We start from the raw sequence: 19,815 nt of genomic DNA, 5'->3' as shown, positions 1-19,815 counted from the left end.
GGTCAGACTCTCGACCGAGTATTGTAGTGGCAATAGGATTGTAAGTGCTGAGTGAGATATAAGCAAGTATATCTAGGTGCAATATACATACCCTGGTGGCCATTTGGGTGTGGATGTCCGCTAGCTCTCCCGGAGAGATGACCGCCGCACAAGCACTAGCATCGGCCCACACCTGTGCTAGTGGCCCTTAGATTCGAATTTGGTGCTCGGGAGAAAGGGCCTTGGCGTCACCTGGTTGACACCATTCAATAGTGGGTAAATGGATGATGGTTGTTATGTGCCTCTAGTTGCTCAGGCTAGAGGGCTCTGAAGTCGCTTTGCCCGTAGACTTGGGTGTCGGGGACGACCGGATGATGGATACTTGTGCGACCGACGAGGATTGCAATGGCATGAAGGCGATCCGCGGTGCACAGATTGCCCCTGATGGCAGCCGGGACAGCAAACGTGTCCGATCGGATGATATTGAAGTATGGAGTGCCACGACTCCTTGCTCGAGAAGAGTAGGCGTTGATGTCTCACCCCGCTCGGATGATGGGCGAGAATCGGTACGAGTGGGAGTTTGCAGGGTGGAAGTGGCAGAGTGGGAGGAAGCTTCCCCGTGGTGCTTCTTACGTCATATCAGAGGTTCTTCGGAGGTAGTTGACTCTGAGGTCACCGCAATCAGCAACATGGTAGGTCGTTCGGGAGGTAGTTCAGTTGTAGTGGCTATGGCTCTGCTAGCCTTTGTTTGACTCGCTCCACCCTCGCTAACCGGCGCATGTGTCTCTTCAGCCTCACTGAGCAGATTGTCCGAATGGCTGACCGGCGCTAGGTTGCGACTCTCCAACTCGACCATGCCCACCACATTGATCTCTGCGTCCGCGAGCCTACTTTTGTCGGCTAGACACACCCTCAGCATGATTCAGACTGCAAAAAAGGAAAAAAAAATAGTTAGATTCAAAGATGAGAAGAAGAAAGAACATACTTAGGTTGTACGACAGTCATGTTCGGATCAAGCTTAGGTCGAACACGTACAAGACACCCTCCAACAACAACCGGTGGATGTGATACTTCTGACCGGCCAAACTAGATGTTGCTTGGAGATAGTTCGATCGGCTTCGGTATCTCCCGAGCGACGGAGACATCATCACTTCCATCTGCCAGCTGGTCGAGAAGTCGGGCTGCCCGAGAAAATAAACAAAAAATAATAATATTTCCTCCAATGCTTATTGGAGGACGACATTTTGTCAAAAAAGACTAAGCCCACTCGGGCTTGAAACAAGAAGGTCCCTGGATTTGATAATTTAGGGTAATAGAAGTAATGAAAGATTCGAGGTGTCAAGGGAATGCCGTGCAGGCAGAACAAAATTACTACCCCGCACAGCAACTTAAAGGAGTTCGATATTAATTGATGTAGGGAGATGTAGAAATATTTACAGACGGCGGAAAAAAAGGGATGAATGGGAAACCAAAGGCCTACACAAAATTGGTCCTTAAAGAAGGACAGGAAGTCGGCTAATAGTTCGTGTGGCCGATCATAAGTGGAGGGAATGACAATTTGATAATCAGATGGAAAATGATATATGGATTTCATCTGGCCTATCTTATCCCCGTTAAATTTGGACTCTGTGGAAGTATACCAGAGCCAGAGGACGGATATAGGAGGTTGTGAAGAACTAACCATCGAAAGCAAAGAAATTGGAAAGAAGCAGAGCATGGATTAAACAAAGAAAAGAAAGAGGACCTTACTGAGAAAAATCGCCGCCGAAGATGAGGAGGGTGCTCGAAGATGAAAGCACAAGGCGAAGTCGAGCAAATGAAGGTTTATAAACCTCACGGTCGATCGCCCAGAACCGTCCGATCAAGGGTTGCGTAAAACTAGGATGAAATCTAGCTGTGGAATTTAAAAAGGCGTCTGTCACATCGCTAGCAGATATATGCCTATCACGTTAAACGTGCAACGACAGAAGATGGGGTATGTGGTAGTCAGCTACAGAAGAGCATTAATGAGGCTTAATTAAAAAGCATGACCATATGCTTAGCCATAATGCTCAAAGATTTACACAATTTTCCAGAAATTTAGATGACATCAGCTGCTATGAAAGGATGCTCATCCAGGAAAGCATGGAGAAATGGAAAAATTCACTAAGTGTTGGCGTCAACGATCCTGATCGACATAGATATCTTACTATGATATAGCCGAGTGATTGATCCACCACCTGGCTTATGAGGAGCTCGGGATTAAGAGAGGAATGATCGGTCGGCGAATTAGATCTCTAAGTCAACAATAGAACTTCGATGCTCAAAATATTCAAATGGCACTTAGGCTCAAGTTAATAAAATAAAAGTCGAACAACGATTAGAAGATATGAGCCAGCCGACATCCAAAGCAAAGAGAGTGTCTGATTAGAGGAGGTCACTCGATGCACTCGTCCAATCAGTCAGACTTGCATCATCCTTTGATTGGACTTGAGGGGAAGTCTGTGATTTGGTGATAAAGAAGGGCCCACTAAGTGTGAGTCAAGGATGGAGATAGCAGCTGACGTATAAGTCAAAGTCAAGGAGGTCAACGTTAGAGGACCAATAGGCTCACCAAAAGAGGCTGAGTGGAGCTCTACTGCAGTGGCTGATTGGGCGAAAAGCTTCCGACCGGCAAAGGGCTGGTCCAATCTGAGGTGCTCGTCACGAAGCAGAGGACCGTTGGGATGACCAAAGCATTGATCCAGCCGAGCGATAACAAACTACTATACCTAGCCATTCCATGGAAGAATAGCAGAGGTCGACGATCGACAGAGTCTCAACTGATCGGTTACCCCACTCGAGCGATCAACGAGATCACTAACGTATTTCAGGATATCTTTTTGGGAGATAGTGTTGCTGACATGAGACATGGTCAACAGGTTGATCATACGATAGAAACTTCTACTATTTTTATCAGGAATATGCATGTCCTGTTAAGATATAATATTAGAGGCACTTCCTAACAGGTCCTTTCATAAGACAAATTGGAAAACGTACCCATGACTAGTTGGAGAATGTGCCCATGATCAGTTGGAGAATGTGCCCACAATCAGTTAAAGAATGTACCCATGATAATTGGAGAACATACTCATGCCTTGAGAAGAGTGCATGTCGCCCACTAGGGCACTATATAAAGGGGGTTCCATACACCGACGAGGGTATGCGTTATTCATTATCACTATTCACGCCTGTGTCTCCTGTTGTTCCATTTTTTTTCCTCTTTCTGGTGACTGACTTGAGCGTCGAAGAACCAATGCCGGGAACCCCTTCCATGGCCTAACACTGACATTTCTTGTGCTGCAGAGTAGAGCGGAGTCTACATTCAGTCAACGCAACATTCACATCCTCAGATTGCCATCTCTACGATTTTCGGACAGGATCAATTATTTTTAAAATTTTTATTTTACATCGAACCCTTTAAAATCTAGAGTCGGCCTTGCATCCAAGTCACTACTAGCTTTTATTATCTACATCCAAAAGAAAGGGAGACAAGTTGAAGGATGCGATTCTCCTTAGGGATAAGAAATAACTGTGAGAAAAAGAAGAAAAGGACATATTGCAGATTGAGATCGTTTCTCCATTAGGTGGCAAAAGGTGATTCGCTCGCTCCTAACACCCCGCCAATCCATCCTAGGGCCAACACGAAGGAGGTAAATCACGGGTGACTACTAGCTTTTGGAATAGTGATTAATGCATGAGGAAGGTATTTACCTCAACTATGCTGAGATTCGAATCCCAGACCTCATAGTTGCACTACCTCATGTACTAGTCACTAGACTGTCTTGAGGGGACGATGGTTTCTCCATTAGGGATTCAAGGAGGGGAGGATAAAGAGAGGGACAACATTGGCGAGAAAAAAGATCAAAAGGAATGAGAAAAAACAAGAAGAAAAGTACATATTACAGATTGAAATTGTTTCTCTATTAGGAACACAAGAAGGAGGAGGAGGATAGATAGAGGGATAAGATTGGCGAGGATAAAGAGGGGAGCAGATCTCCTAGTCTACAAAAAAGTAGACCAGGAGATGGACCACTCCCAATTGTGGTTGGATCGTAATTGTGATCCGACCATAATTGGTTGTGATTCCTCCCTAGTTTATTGCCCCACTAGGTTATAGTTTGGGTTGGAACAGGCGGCCGGAGACTGCCCAGAGGCCGCCTCCTGCTCAGCTTCCGACAACTTGAACACTTGCTCACTTCCGGCAGCCTCTGGGCGACCTCTGACCGTCCGCTCTGACCCAAACTATAACCTAGTGAGGATGGTGAATCCAGGAAAGGATCGCAACCAATTGCAGCCAGATTGTGACCATGATCTAGTCTTAATTGGGAGTGGACCATCTCCTGATCCACTTTTTTTTTTGGGACTAGGAGATCTGGTCTTGATAAAGTGAGGGATAAGGATTTACACCTAGAAAGATGTGCCAGAGGAGGTGGTGACATCCATTTGTGCAATTGTGAGGAGGCCACAGAGAGAGCGTGGCGACTACGTTGGTAGAAGAGAGAGTGCGTAACGATGACGATTATATCGGGAGGCAGAATGAACTAGGTGTTGGAATATATACTAAAAGCCTAGTTTTTTGTATAAATATTTACGTAGAAATAAGAATCATATTAGTCAAATATCTACATTTATAAGCTAAGTGTAGTTGTTCAATTAATTTATATTGTAGATAACATGGTATGTGCTGTCACACACAGAAGATCATGTTATCAATTCTTTATAAATTATAAACAGTTGCTCACGACTAAGATGGATAGGAACAAACCATTGGAATAGTCGTAGTGTAATTTGGTATTAGTTTATCTTGACTATAAAATTACACTAGTACACTCAGAGTGTATTGAGCTGGACCATTTAAGGTATATTCTTTTTATACTGACTAAATAAAAGAACAAGACCTTTATTATTATGGAAGTGTGTGCTCTTAATTATGATATAATAACAAGCACATATACTTAATATTCATTTCTTTGATTTATCAAAGGATGCGATTTAGTTCGATAAATCAATAGGCCCGATAAGTTGGGAAATGATATTATTTATATGATGTATTGTTGATTATAGAATGAAACTGTGTCCTAATAATCTAGGTTGATGATGCCCCTAAGAGGAGCTCATAAGGATTGTCATGTAAACCCTGCAGGTGGACTTAGTCTGACATGACGATGAAATTGAGTGGTACTACTCTTGGAGCTATATATTAATTAAGTGAGTTGTCAGTAACTCATATAATTAGTGGACATTCTATATCTTAAACACAGGGAGACTAACACATTCATGATAAGAAGGAGCCCATATAGTAATATGAGATTGGTGCGGTAGTTCAATAATAACTCTTTAGTGGAATGAGATATTATTGATGAACTCGAGTTGGGTGTTCGGGGCGAACATGGGAAGCTCAAGTTCATCGGGAGATCAAAACCAATTCCTCCTCTCGGTCCCTGTCGTAGCCTCTTATTTATAAAGTCTTATACTCACCTATACCCATCTTCTTACCCATCCTTAGGTGGTCGGCCAAGCCAAGCTTGGAGCCCAAGCAAGGGTCGACCAAGATAAGGCTTGGATGGGTTGAGGTGTGGTCGACTCTAGCTTGGAGCCCAAGCTTAGGTGGCCGACCACATAAAAAATAAAAAGAGTTTATTTTAAAATCTTTTCTTATGTGGAAGCCATGATTTTAAAAAAGAGTTTAAAATTTAAATATTTCCTTTTATAGTTTTCTATAAAAGATTAAGAGAAAGGTTTGATATCTTTCCTTATTTGTAGTTAAAAGGAAGATTTTAATTTTTGATAAAACTTTCCTTTTTTTTAACCATCCTCATGATTTTAAAAGAGAGTTTTAAAATTTAAATTTTTACTTTTATAGTTTTCTATAAAAGATTAAAATAAAGATTTTATATCTTTCCTTATTTGTAAATTGAAAAGGAAGATTTTAATTTTGAGAAAACTTTCTTTTTTGTAATCATCCACATGTTTTAAAAGAGAGATTTTAATTTATAAAAATTAAATTAGGGAAATTTTAAAGAGAAATTTTGTAACCAACCATGAAGGAAAATTTTAAAGAGAAATTTTTATTTTAAAATTTCTGGAAATAAATTAGGAAGTTTTAATTTTATGATTAAAACTTTCCTTGTTTGGAGGGAATAAGGTGGCCGACTATTAGAGGTTTGATAAGGAAATTTTAATTAAATTTTCCTTCTTAAACATTAGGCAAGGAATATAAGAAAATTTTATTTATAAAACTTTCCTTATTTGCCAAGACCAAGAAATATAAAAGAGAGGGTAGAGGTGTCTCACCTCATAACACATAATCTAGTATTTCTCTCATCTATTCCTTGGTGGTGTGGCCGACCCTCTCATACTTCATCTTCTCCTATTCTTCTTCCTTGGTGGCCGACAATATCTCATCTCAAGGAGCTTGGTGGTGACCGGATTTTGTTAGAGGAAGAAGGAGAGATAGAAGGCTTTGTTTCTTAGCATTCTTTGGAGCTTGGTTGGTGGCCGGATTTTGTTAGAGGAAGAAGGAGAGATAAGGAGCTTTGTTTCTTAGCATCCCTTGGAGCTTGGTTGGTGGCCGAAGTTCTTCATCTCTAGGAGTTTGTTGATTGGCCGAAACTTGCAAGGAGAAGAAGGAAGCTTGGGTGGATTCTCGTCTCGGTAGATCGTCGCTCACACGACGTCCGAGATAAGAAGAGAAATACGATAGAAGATCGTGAGGTCTATAAGTTACAAAAGGTATAACTAGTTATTAGTTTCCGCATCATAACTAGTTCATCCTTTTGTTTAGATCTTGAAATACCAAACACAAGAGGCTAGTGATTCTATGTTTCGGATTTGTGATTCGAATTTGTGTTTCTTTTGTTTTTTCGATCTTGTGATTTGATTGTTCTTAATGGTTAAACCTAGGGTTACTATAAGGAGATTAAATATTGAATTTCTTTGAAAGGCTTTGTCGAGGCAGTGGTGGATGATCCCATACCCAAGAAGGCCTAGTGTCTCGCCATGTTTGACCTGAGAGTCAATCTCTGAAATAAATATTTAATCGAATTTGTAACATGGGTGAATTTGGATCATAATGTTAAGCATCGTTTGCGATTCAAGTCTAAACCTTAAGAACATATAAGTTAAGTTTGGAATCAATAATGTTAAGTTCTGTTTGCGATTCCAAGTTTAATTTATAAAGAACACAATAAATTGTTAGGAAAAGTTCATGACTTGTACAAAATTTTTATACAGAAGAATCGATATGATATTTTTAGTAACAACCAATACTAGGAAGGAGGGAGGACGCTCATTCTTTGGAGCTTAATGTATTTATGGAACGAAGAATAAAGAGGACACGAGCACTCATAAATGAAGAAAGATGTTTCTTATATGAATTTAATTAATTAATTAAATAAATCTAAATTAAATATTTAATAATATTTAAATAAATTAAATTAAAATTAAATTTGAATCATATTCAAATAAATTTAAATAATAATTTAATTACCTTATTAAATAAATTTAAATGATATAAATTTATACGTATTATATTTTGGAGTACGGGCACATAATTAGCATGATCCACAATAGCCGACCCGATCCGCCTGATTGAGAAGGGCTTGCCTTTTATAACAGCTATAGCCGTCTCCGTTTTTGATCCTGCCCATTCTGTTTCTGCAGCTCGTAGTCGTCGGACGTAAGCCTTCGCCCATGGCGTCTCCAAGCAATGCGAAGCATAAAAGAGTAGTCGAAGAGGAGGAGGAGGAGGAGGAAGACGAAGAGGAAGAAGAACTTACTGAAGAGGTATCTTTCTTTTCATCTCCTATTTCTACCATTTACGTTAGGTCCCGCGATCTCAATAAACTTGCTTCAACTCCTTTATTCTGGCTCGACCGTTCTATTGATTTGTTTTATTTCATTAGGATTCTGTTTTAGTCCTCCTTTTATTTGGTTGAGCATTCTGTTTTCCTTTGGTTTCTGATTCAGGTAACTTAATTCTACCAAAAAGACTTCATTTTTTGTGTGAATAATTCAATCTCTAGATGGTAAGGGTGTTGTATTAAGAATGAGGCCTTTTCTGCTGATTTGGTTTGCTTGATGACCTGTGTCGTGACAATCTGCTTGTGAGTTTGTGAAGAATGGCGTTGATTCGTGGGGAATGATCTGTTCAGGGGCCTGGAACTTGGTCCCGGGCCGTGAAAGCATATTTGTTACTGCCCTAAAAGGAGATTTTATTCAAATTAATACGTCAATTTAGAATTATCTTCCTCTATTCACTTAGAATAAGTTATTTCATCACGACAACCTTTATTCTTAAGAACAAGTTATTCCTTAATTTTTCTGTAGGTTAGTTATTTTATTGCTATAAGGCATTTCTTAGATGACTATAGGTTAACATCATGTAGTCTTTTGGCATCAAACAAGATTTATTAATAAAAAGCCTTTAGCTATTGGGGTTGATATCTTAAAGTGATCATCCTTTTCCTTCCCTTTTTTCTCTGATTTTCTAGTTCCTATCAACTTGGTATTGGAGCTACTGTCCCTCAAGACCACCAATTATCCTTAAATCACAAATCATCCTCTTCACCACCACCACCGCCACCACCACCACCACCATCCCCCTATGTGATATGCCTCTTATGCCAAATCTTTCTTACACAAATTACTCCACTGCTAGCATCCCCAATGATTATCATTGCCGTTCCATAGCCCCTCCCATATACTTTACTAGCATCAGAGACGTCAACACCTTAGGTTATAATCTCCCTAATAAAGTTGCAATTTTTTTTAGGCAAACGTCCTTTAGAATTGCCATATTTATTGATTTATTTTTATTTGAAGAACAAAACAAGATATTGTTAAAACAATTATACAACAACAACAACCAAACCTTTTCCTACTAGATGGGGTCGGCTGTATGAATCCTTTTACGCCGTTAAGCTCTATCTCCTACTATATTATCAACTATATTTAAATAAATTTTCTCGTGTTTTATTGTGGCTAACCAAGTCTTTTTTGGTCTTCCTCTTTCTCGTTTGATATGCATGTTTATCATAGTTTCACATCGCCTAACTGGAGCATTTATTGGTCGTCTAAGTACATGTCCATACCATCTTAAACGTGTCTCTTGGAGCTTTTCCTCAATAGATGCAACTTCGACTTTCTCTCTAATGCTCTCATTTCTTATTTTGTCTATCCTCGTATGTCCATACATCCACCTTAACATCCTCATTTCTGTAACTCTCATCTTTTGCTCATGTGCTCGAGTTATAGCCCAACATCCAGCTCCATATAACATAGCAGGTCTAATTGCGGTTTTATAGAACTTACCTTTAAGTTTAAGAAGTACTTTACGGTCGTACAAAACACTCGATGCTCCCCTCCATTTCACCCATCCTTCTTGTATTCTATGTAAGACATCTCTCTCAATCATTCCATCGTTTTTCAAAAATAATCCTAAATATTTAAATCTCTCGGTTCCATAGCAGCTGATCTTTGATGTAACCCTATTTTTATTGGAAATACTTCAGTTACTCCGCCTAAAGTCTTTACTCTTGTCATTACAGCCTCGTACATATCCTTAATTAGGTCAATATATGTTATGTTAACACCTCTCTTTTCTTGAATTCTCTATATAATTTCTCTTGAGACTCTTTCATAAGCTTTTTCTAAGTCAATGAATACCATGTGTAGATTTTATTTTTGCTCCCGATATTTTTTAATTAATTGTCTAAGAAGATGTATAGCTTCTATTGTCGACCTTCCAGCATGAACCCAAATTGATTTTTAGTCACTGTGGTCTCCTTCCTTAATCTTTTTTCTATTACTTTTTCCCAAAGTTTCATAGTATGACTCATTAGTTTAATATTAGTTTGCACAATTTTGTACGTCTCGCTTGTTCTTATATAAGGGAACTAGAGTACTTATTTTCCATTGATCAGACACATTGTTTTCGTTTTCAATATCATGTTAAATAATTTTGTAAGTCATTCAAAATCTTGTTTCCCTAGGCACTTCTATACCTCTATCGGAATATCATCTGGTCCAACGACTTTTTCATTATGCATCTTATTTAAAGTTTGTTTTACTTCTAAAATCTGAATTCTACGATAAAAATTAAAATTTCTATGCTCATTTGACCTACTTAAATTACCTAAGTTAAGTTGGTCACCTAAACCTTCATTAAAAAGTTGATGAAAATACCTTTTCCACTGCTCTTTTATTTTTTCATCGTTTACTAATACCTATTACTTTCATCTTTAATACATTTTATTTGGCTAAGATCTCTTGTTTTCCTTTCTTTCACTTTAGCTATTCTATAAATATCTCTTTCCCCTTCTTTTGTATCCAATTTTTGATATAATCATTCAAAAGTTTTATTTTTTGCTTCACTCATTACTTTCTTAGCTTCTTTCTTGGCTATTGTATATTTTTTTAAGTTTTTCTCGTTCTTATAAATATATAATTCCTTATAAGCTAATCGTTTTCCCTTCACTTTCTCTTGTACTTTTTCATTCCACCACTAAGATTCCTTGCTTAATGGTGCATGCCCTTTTAACTCACCGAGTACACTCTTAACTACTATTTTCAACTTTGATACCATTTTATCCCATGTTGTATTAGAGTTATCGTATATTTCACCTAATGCTTGTACTTCTACCTTCTTATTAAATATATTTTGTTTCCTATCCTTTGACTTCCATCACTTAATTCTAAGAATCATATATATTTTCTTTCTATTGATATTATGTTTGAGGCGTATATTCAACACTACTAACATATGTTGGGTAGTTAAGCTTTTTCCAAGGATGACTTTGCAAACTTTACAAATCTTTCTATCCTTCTTCCTAACCATAAGAAAGTCAATTTGCGATTTATTATTCCCACTTTTGAATGTGACCAAGTGTTCTTTTCTTTTCTTAAAAAATGTATTAGCTAACATAAGATCATATACTATCGCAAAATTTAATATAGTTTTCTCCTCCTCATTTCTCGTTCCAAACTCATAACTCCCATGTACCCTCTCATATTCCTCATTTTTCATTCTGACATGCCCATTTCGATCACCTCCCATTAAAATCATTTCATTTGGTGGAATATTTTGTAATATTTCATCTAAGTCCTCCTAAAACCTTGATTTGGTAGCTTCATTTAATCTTATTTGTGGTGCATATACGCTAATTATGTTCATAGTTTCTCTCGCCACTATTATCTTAAGGGTTATAATTCCATCCCCTTTTCTAACTACTCCTACAACTTCATCCTTTAGCAAACTATTTACAATAATACCCACTCCATTTCTTGCTTTACTCTTTCCAGTGTACCATAACTTAAAACCTGAGTTTTCTATCATCTTTGTCTTCTCGCCTATCCATTTTGTCTCTTGTACACACAACATACTAATTCTTCTTCTAATCATCATATCTACTACCTCCATTGATTTACCAGTGAGAGTTTCTATGCTTCAAATCTTAGATTATTAGTTTTCCTATCATATTTATTCTTATCCAACCTATGGTGTGAGAATTCTTGCCTATTTAACACTACACCCAAATTCTTATGGAGATGTAGCTGTCCTTGCTGAGACGTTACAGTCGGACATGTAACGCGAACTCTTGCATATTTAGCACTACACTCGAGTTCTGAAGATGTAGCGGTCCTTGCCGAGACGTTACAGTTGGTCCCTGCAACGTGTTCCTTTCGGGGAACAACCTAGCATTAACACAATAGTTTAATGGATCCATTCATTGAATATTTGCCATAGTTTCTCCGCCCATGACGACCGGTCATGGCCGGTCTCAAGCCCGGATAAAGGAGGAGGGTTGCGTTAGGTTGTTAAAACAATTATGCTCGATGAGTTTTAACATGATGGTAGGAAGATCCTTTATAGCAAAAAATTATATAGAATTCCTTATTGGAGAAGCTACCATATGGACTTTGAGTGTTGAAAGTTATTTCTCCTTCATTTCAGGCCGAATGCCTCCAAGGTTGAGATAACTTTTATAAGCCTTGAAGGAGGAGCCATTTGATGGTACGAATTGTTTGAGTTATGCTATGCACCTTTATCATGGGTAGGGTTGTAGATGGTCTTTTTAGTCGTTTTAGCTCACCACAGTGTGATAAAGCAGAAGAGGTGTTGTTCAAAATTTGACAAGTCATGACAACAGAGGTACGAAAGTCCTTTTGGCACTAAGCAAGCTCATGAATAAAAATCCTTTGGCTATTGGAGGTTTCCTCTAATTGATCATACTTTCCTCCCCTCTTTTCTCCAATTTTCTAGGAGAAATGACACAAATTTCTAACAATATTTCTCTGCTTGAGCCGAGCCTTCCAATCTTTTGGTACATTGATCATCACTTGCTTTGTGCATTTTCCAGGGAGTATATATATTTTTCCTCACACAAGAGAAACCTCATTGGGAGGAAATATTTCCTTTCACCTTAAAAAAATCTGACTACACATATTGTATATAGAAATCTTTTTCCTATCAAGTTGTCTGTTATCCTTCACTATATTCTTTGTTATTTCTACCCAAAAAAGCGCACCAGTTACAGAGATATATTGATCGATTGATGCCATACTACCAAGTAGTACAAGACGTGTATAGTTCAGTATGACCATATAATGTTATCAGTCTGAAACTGTTGGTTGACATACTGGACTGTACTAGTCAAAATTTCATGTGTATTTTTGGCAAATCAATGGCATGAGCCATGAGGTACTAAAGTGAACTGCAAAGTTCTCAATCCTGACACTGTTCTGGATTTCCAATTCATTTGACTAACTCCTGGTGTGACTGAGTTGGAAAATGTGATTCTTTATGGTGCATGGAATAAACTAACTTTGTGCTAAATCTTCTTTGTTTATCATTTAATATTCCATTGGATGACATGTCATGTGTGATATGCTTTTCTTGGCAGCTTGTGGGTTTCGATGATTTTACGCTCGCATCTTCGTGGGAAAGGTACCATTTTGTGTAGGTGTGATGGAAACATGTATTGATCCCTTCCATGGTGGTTAGGGCCAACTTATTTCCACTAGCCAACCTTGATAATGAGTTGATTCCTTTGATTGATTTTTTCCTTGATTTCCATATTGATTGATCTTTACTGTTTTCTTTTTAACAAGGTTTATATCTGAAATAGAAGCCATTTGCCGTGCATGGATGCTTGATGGCCATAAGAATTTGGTGGTATGGTATTTTACCTTTTTCATAATCTGTTACTGGCAATTTTGTAGGATGTAGTACTTCCTGGAATCTAGAGAAATATTAGGAATCCCAACTACCCACGGAAGATATGTGAAAACATGTTAAAAACAAATTTTGATTTTTGAGGTTGATTATTGAAACAGCTGTCACGCTAGCACCATGCTATGTTTCTTTTTAGGAAATCTGTAGTGTTAATTTGGAAATATAATATGAACATAGTTTTTTTTAAGTTGGCACCAACTATCTAGTTCTTCGAATCGATTAATCTTGGGGTAATCGGCCTGGTCTCACAGACGTTTCTCACTGGTCAGCAGAGTATAAGGAAGCGTTTTTATATTCAGAATGAGAATATCCATTATATACAAAATTACAATAGAAGAGAGAATAAGAAACTAATAGCGAATAGGAAATTAATTATTCTGTAAATAGGAAATTAATATCTTTCTAACTAAATCTCTTGATTTCCTAAAAATATTGGAAATATTAGAAGGACCCCATATGCCACTATGAATTAAATGAAAGGGAGTAGAACTTTTTTATTGCTAATAGGAAATGGTACACATAATGTTTTGCCAATTTGCATATGAGATTCAGAAACATCCCATCCTTGAAAAAGATGAGGAAACAAGCCCTTAAAACTCTAAAAGAGGGATGACCAAGACGTTTGTGATACAACCAAATAATATCTTTATTGGAAGAACTGTGAAAGGACAAAGACAAATTATTCTTCTTAGTGGATTCAAGGTAGTAAAGGCCACTATGTTCCTTAGCAAGTCCAATCCTCCTCCCCGAGTCTTGATCTTGGAAAACACAATAAGAAGGGGAAAAAATGGCATGACAGTGAAGTTTAGTAGTTAATTTTTGAACGGAAACATGTACATGGAGGACGTTTTTAAAGATAAGGCTATGGGTAAGGTGAATATTTCCAAAACCAGCAACAGTAGCTAAAGTTTCATTGGCTATTATAATTTTTCTATTACTTGGGCTGGTGTTTTAAGTGTGAAAGTTTTGAGAATTAGGAGTTATGTGATCTGTGGCACCATAGTCTATTATCCATAAGTTATCAAAAAAACTATTTTAGGTATTCATACAAAAAGGGAGTGAGGAGATACCTAAGAGAGTCAAAAAGCACGCGCTAGACGGTTTATCAAGAGAACTCAACAATCCTCGAAGTTTCTCAATTTCTACATTGTTGAATCCGCCTAGGAAATGCAGAAATGCAGAATTCGCCATGATAAAGAAATGCAGAAGCTCAATGAAGGCTTAATGCTCCGATACCATGTAGAAAGAATTGATTCTCCAAATTATTTTACATTCAGAATGGGAACACACATTATATACAAAATTATAATAGAAGAGAGAATAGGAAACTAATAGCGAATAGGAAACTAATTATTCTGTATATAGGAAATTAATATCTTTCTAACTATATCCCTTGATTTCCTACTTTGTGCTTGATTAATGTTCATAGCTGTTCAAACCGTCACGGTTCGACAATTCGACACAGCTATTTATTCTATACAAGCTGTGAAAGCTATTCACAATTGTTCGACAATTCTGTATAAGCTGTGAAGGTTGTTAATATCTTTCTAACTATATCCCTTGATTTCCTACTTTGTGCTCACAGTGATTACTGTTCATAGCTGTTCAAACTGTCACAATTCGACAATTCGACATAACTATTTATTCTATACAAGCTGTGAAAACTATTCACAACTGTTTGATAATTCTGTATAAGCTGTGAAGGCTATTCACAGCCGTTCGACAAGCCCATCTAGACGGCTAACATTTTTAGGCTGGCTTCTCATAGGATTGAATCCCCTACACTACGCCGCAATTGAGATTTGAACCTTAAATCCCTTGGTTATCCGTAGAAGGGCCTAACCATTGCACCATTGCCCTGGGGGCATAATATAAACATAGTTGAAGTTGGCATAGGAAGCTCAAATAGGATATTTAAATGTCACAAGGAGGAATTGAATAGGAAAGCTATATACTTGAATTAATTTATAGATATATGGTTTTAGACAGTTTTCACTAAATTCAGCAAAACTGATAACAAAAGAAAATGGGTTGGACATAATTTCTTTTGTCTACTATTCTACTTATCATCTTAACTATTTTGTAGTTGAATGCTTAACTATAACCATATATTGCCTAATTGTTATCTTGGCTCTATTTCATTGCTAAGTTCATCACGTCTTCCAAATTTTTAGTTACAACATATTTTTTTCTTCTGAATTATTCATAGTTGGCATCTCATGTTTTTATAATTGTTTCAAAAATAATTATAATTTATTGACTAATGCACAAGGAAATCTTTGATAATTATTCCATATCTTTAAATAATCTAAACGATGATTTGTGAAAAAGCTAATTCAATTAACATCAGAATCCAAACTAGTAGTCTCCTAAAATCCTGTGATAATAGCAATTAGTTTTGATTATTTATTCCTTTTGTTTATTATCTAAGGCCATAACTTGGGAGGTCCTTCACTCCTCCGATCTCTAATTGAAGAAACAATATTTAGGGATGCCACTTCTAAAAGACATGTTTCGCTAACCAAATTTATAACTCTTACAATCTTACTATATATTTTGGTTGTTTCTAGTACTGTGAACCTTTCTTTTTATATAATTTTAATTTCAAATTTTGGTTTTCTTATATGGCTTTGTCAAATTGCAATACTTTGATGTGCACTTTGCAGCACTCTGCCTATGCACTTTTTATGGAATTGTTTAATTTTGTTCAATATTGCATCTTTAAGCTGTACAATTCAGCCATGCCTATGTTAATTACGCATTAGCAGTTTAACACACTAAGAGCATTATAGTTCACCTTTTTTGGTATGTATTGGCAAGCTTCCATACTTCCTAAATGGGATATTCAGTATGCAAATATGAATGTCCAGGTACATCCAACTACTTACATTATAATATCATAATTTTAAATGTGGCATAGAAGCAGCACTTGAAGTTGATATCTTAGATCTGGGACCATTTGTTCTTCAATGTGATGCAAGAGTGGATCTTAACTTGTGTATGATTGACAACACTGGGTGTTCCTTGTTCCACTTGTAGTTAGGAATTAGTGTTACCTAGGCTATGTGCCAGTAGAATACATATGACACATGTGCCCTATCTAAGGATTACTTTATTCTTTTCAGGATAAAGGTGCAGAACAATTAGGTTCATGGGGAAATTTGTTCAAGGTCAAATCTGAGATAAAGTATAGTACAAAATTTTTCCGCATTGAGCATTACTTTGGTGTCTCTAATAATGGTAAATGAATATTGAAGTATAGTTCTTTCTTTTCTCGTAGTACATGAGACTGCTCTTGTCCCTTAAATTCAAATTATAACAGGCAAAGCTGCAGATTGGGATGATAATTTGCATGATTTGCAGTTGTCTTTTGGTGTGTCTGATTTTCTGGTATGTTTTTGACTTCCATTTATGCTTAGAACTTGCTTGGTAGATTATCCATGAAATTAGTACATTTTTCTGCTAGCATTAATCAATGACCATTAACAATGGAATGGGGTGATGCTACAGTTCACATGGCACACCCTATTTTGCTGCATGAAACTACCTTAGGTGCAAAATGGATGATATGCAGATCTGGTATGCCAGTCAAAGATATTTCTAAATTGACATATCCTCATTAATAAAACATCATGTATATTGGTTGAAACTTATGACTTTGCTTAGTGGAGATCAGAAACAGTCAGTCAAATAATAGCCTTTAGTGGTTCTGTATAAAAGGACAGCCATTTGGAAATAGAGGACAGCTTACTTGGGTTATTCAAGAATGCCATTATTACAGGCTGAATCATAAACATTAGGTCAAACAATGCTTAATGTTAACAAAGCATTATGTTGCGGAGCCATTTTGTTGTTGAATTTGCAAATAAGATTATTAGAGTAACTGAAGTTTCTTATTTTTTTTTTCTTTTAATTCAGAATTTACTACTTCCAAGTTCCTACTCGCCATAGGGCAAGATGAGGAGAGCTTTTGTCATATGCTGGGAAGATTCTTGTACTTTTGGCAATTATATGTCTTCACTTGAAACATTTTATTTCCTTCTATATCTCCTAGAATATTTCTTGGAACATCTCTGTTAATCGTAGGAATTCTTGTATATAGAGAATATCCCTTATTTCTCTACCTTTGTTCTCCTTGTATTGCTCTCTATTCCTTTATTATGGTATCATTTCCTTATGTATTCATTTGCTTAGTTTGTGGGCACTTGACCATATAATATTGAATCTCCATTCATGTGCTAAGAAGCAACAATGCTAAAGGGTATTTCTCTAGTATCATTCAAATTTTCCTCTCTAGTTAAAGTATTATCCATCAATCATCTTACTTAGTTGATATCATGTTAATAATGGGGTAAGCATCAAATTGTTCACTCGTAGACTAATACTATTTACACTTGCATCCTCATATATTTACATATTCACAAATTGGTTCTTGACATTTATATTTTAGCATTTTCAACTTCAATTGATATCTTGTATCTCTTTGTTTTGGCAAATTTGAGATAATTGAAGATATTATACATTCTTCATCCCATAGAATGCCTATATATACAACATGGCTTTCAGTAAATTTTAGCGTTAACTCAATAACAAAATTTGAATTGTCTTAAAAATATTCTCAGGCATACCAATAGAGTGTTTGAAAGTAGGACTATGTGAGAGGATCCACATCATGTAAAGGATGAATTGTTATATATGCCAATCTCCAATTTGGGGATTCAAAAAAAATCTTCCTTTCTTTTACCCATTGCACTCCTAGTTCCTCATGAATCTACTACTGAAGGTTGACAAAATTATTCTTATTATTGTTTTAGAAGAAGTCACATCTGATGTTGTTGTGCTCAGTGTCAATATAACTAGTTAACAACTGTAATTTTTTTGTTTGTAACTGTTAATGTATGTTTTACTTTCACAACCAGGTTGTTGCGCCTGTAAGTGCTAGTGGGGTAGTTCTTGATGTACCTGAATCTACAAAATTATTAAGTTCTGTTGCCGTTGCGTTGACAAATTGTGGCAGGTGAGTTGTCTAATCAAGTTTTCTTCTGCCAGCTATCTCTTGTTTTTTTTTCTTTGGTATGTCCTTGTTTTTGTACTTACTGCTTCCTTGAACACTGTATTTTGCAATTATAAGAGAAATATAATATTGTAGGATAACAGAAATACAATATTTGTAGGAAAAAGTGAAGTAGGATGTGAGAGGTGGTATTGCACAGATAGTGCACTTGTTTTTTGGCAAAAGATTTACATGGACATTTTATTTTATATCTTTCATCAGATATTTTATATATGTTTCCTGCTGTTTCTTCAAGACATTTTATGACAACTATGCTGTTAGTGATTTAGTGTTTATTAAAAAACATTACAAATTGTGATAAATTTATGTACTGTGGGTAAATAACTAGTTCATAATCCAATGACAAAATTGTTGTGCATATCCAAATAACTAGTTCATTAGTTTAATTTGATATAGCTGCAGTAGCGTATAATTTATAAGTGGCATGAAATCCAATCATTCTACTGTAAATTCTGTAGATGAACTATACCTTAAAGAAACTTGGTAAGACATACTGATATGGAAGGTTGATGCTTTTGTATGTTCATTTAGTCCATGGAAACACCAAGCAAGTCTTACTAATAGTTTATAGTTTTCATATGCAGCAATTGGCCTGCATTTGTTCCGGTGCATGATCCTTCTCGAAAAGCATATGTTGGAATCCAAAATCTAGGCCTTATATTCACCAGAAGGTTTGATTCTGATAGGATTGGCAGTCAGGTCCCAATAAGGCTCATGCATTTGGAGGGCCTTTATGAGTTATTTGTCTCAAAATTTGTGAGTCACTGCAGTTCTAATTTGTTTTTTATTAATTGTGGGTTACCCATCTGTGCCATCGATAATGCAATCTCACATTGCCTCCTTAATTGATGTTCACGCCACTTGGCACACTGATCCCTCACCACCTAAGAGAATCATCTGTTTCCTCTTTTATTCACATAAACAAAATACCCCTATGAATTTGTAGTCTTTTCCCCTTTCATCTATTTACTTGGAGATTTCTACCAACTTTAGGATATGCAATGATGTGACCAACACTGCAAACAACAATGTGGCACCACTGATGATGGGAGAGTTTTGTTCATGAAGCATATGATTCCATTGAGTCTTCAAGGGAGGGTTTCATGCATGAATTCAAGAGCTTGAAGTGGATGAAGGGTTATCTAAGCTCTCATAGTTGGCAAAAGGCAACTGCACTCGCCCCCAGTGCCCCCGTCAACCTATCACAGGGCCAACACGGAGGAGATAAATCATGGGTGGCTGATAGTCCTTGGAATAGTGACTGACGCATGAGGGAGACATCTACCTCGGCTATGCCGAGATTCAAACTCCAGACCTTATGTTAGCAGTACCTCATGCGCTAGCCACTAGATTGTCCCGAGGGGACCTATCTAAGCTCTCATAGGATAAGATGTGAGGAAGAGGAAGGCGGAAAAGGTGTCCATGGAAGTTTGATGGATCCATACATAATATTTGCCTATGTTTTTGTATTGGTTGACAACTTAATGTAACCCTCCTCCTTAATTTT

At 36.9% G+C, this 19,815-nt stretch overlaps 1 protein-coding gene across 4 annotated transcripts in view; it reads left to right on the top strand.

Annotated features, from left to right (window-relative positions):
• Positions 1 to 7,643: 7,643 nt before the first annotated feature.
• The window catches only part of LOC122028761 (rab3 GTPase-activating protein catalytic subunit-like), a 60,832-nt gene continuing 48,660 nt past the window's right edge, over positions 7,644 to 19,815 (top strand). For 2 of the 4 annotated variants that reach the window (XM_042587637.1, XM_042587636.1), the window contains exons 1-7: positions 7,644 to 7,785; positions 12,903 to 12,946; positions 13,111 to 13,174; positions 16,360 to 16,474; positions 16,557 to 16,624; positions 18,154 to 18,251; positions 18,893 to 19,064. In XM_042587637.1, coding sequence (XP_042443571.1) covers positions 7,693 to 7,785; positions 12,903 to 12,946; positions 13,111 to 13,174; positions 16,360 to 16,474; positions 16,557 to 16,624; positions 18,154 to 18,251; positions 18,893 to 19,064 — 654 coding nt within the window. In that variant the 5' untranslated portion in view covers positions 7,644 to 7,692. Of the gene's footprint in view, positions 7,786 to 12,902; positions 12,947 to 13,110; positions 13,175 to 16,359; positions 16,475 to 16,514; positions 16,625 to 17,152; positions 18,252 to 18,892; positions 19,065 to 19,815 lie in introns of those variants that run through there. The other 2 variants (XM_042587638.1, XM_042587639.1) reach the window with 2 other exon arrangements.

This window comes from Zingiber officinale, chromosome 10B (genome assembly GCF_018446385.1).
Source record: "Zingiber officinale cultivar Zhangliang chromosome 10B, Zo_v1.1, whole genome shotgun sequence".
Classification (NCBI taxonomy): domain Eukaryota; kingdom Viridiplantae; phylum Streptophyta; class Magnoliopsida; order Zingiberales; family Zingiberaceae; genus Zingiber; species Zingiber officinale.
The sequence above is the reverse complement of the archived record's forward strand: the minus strand, read 5'-3'. Positions and strand labels throughout refer to the sequence as shown.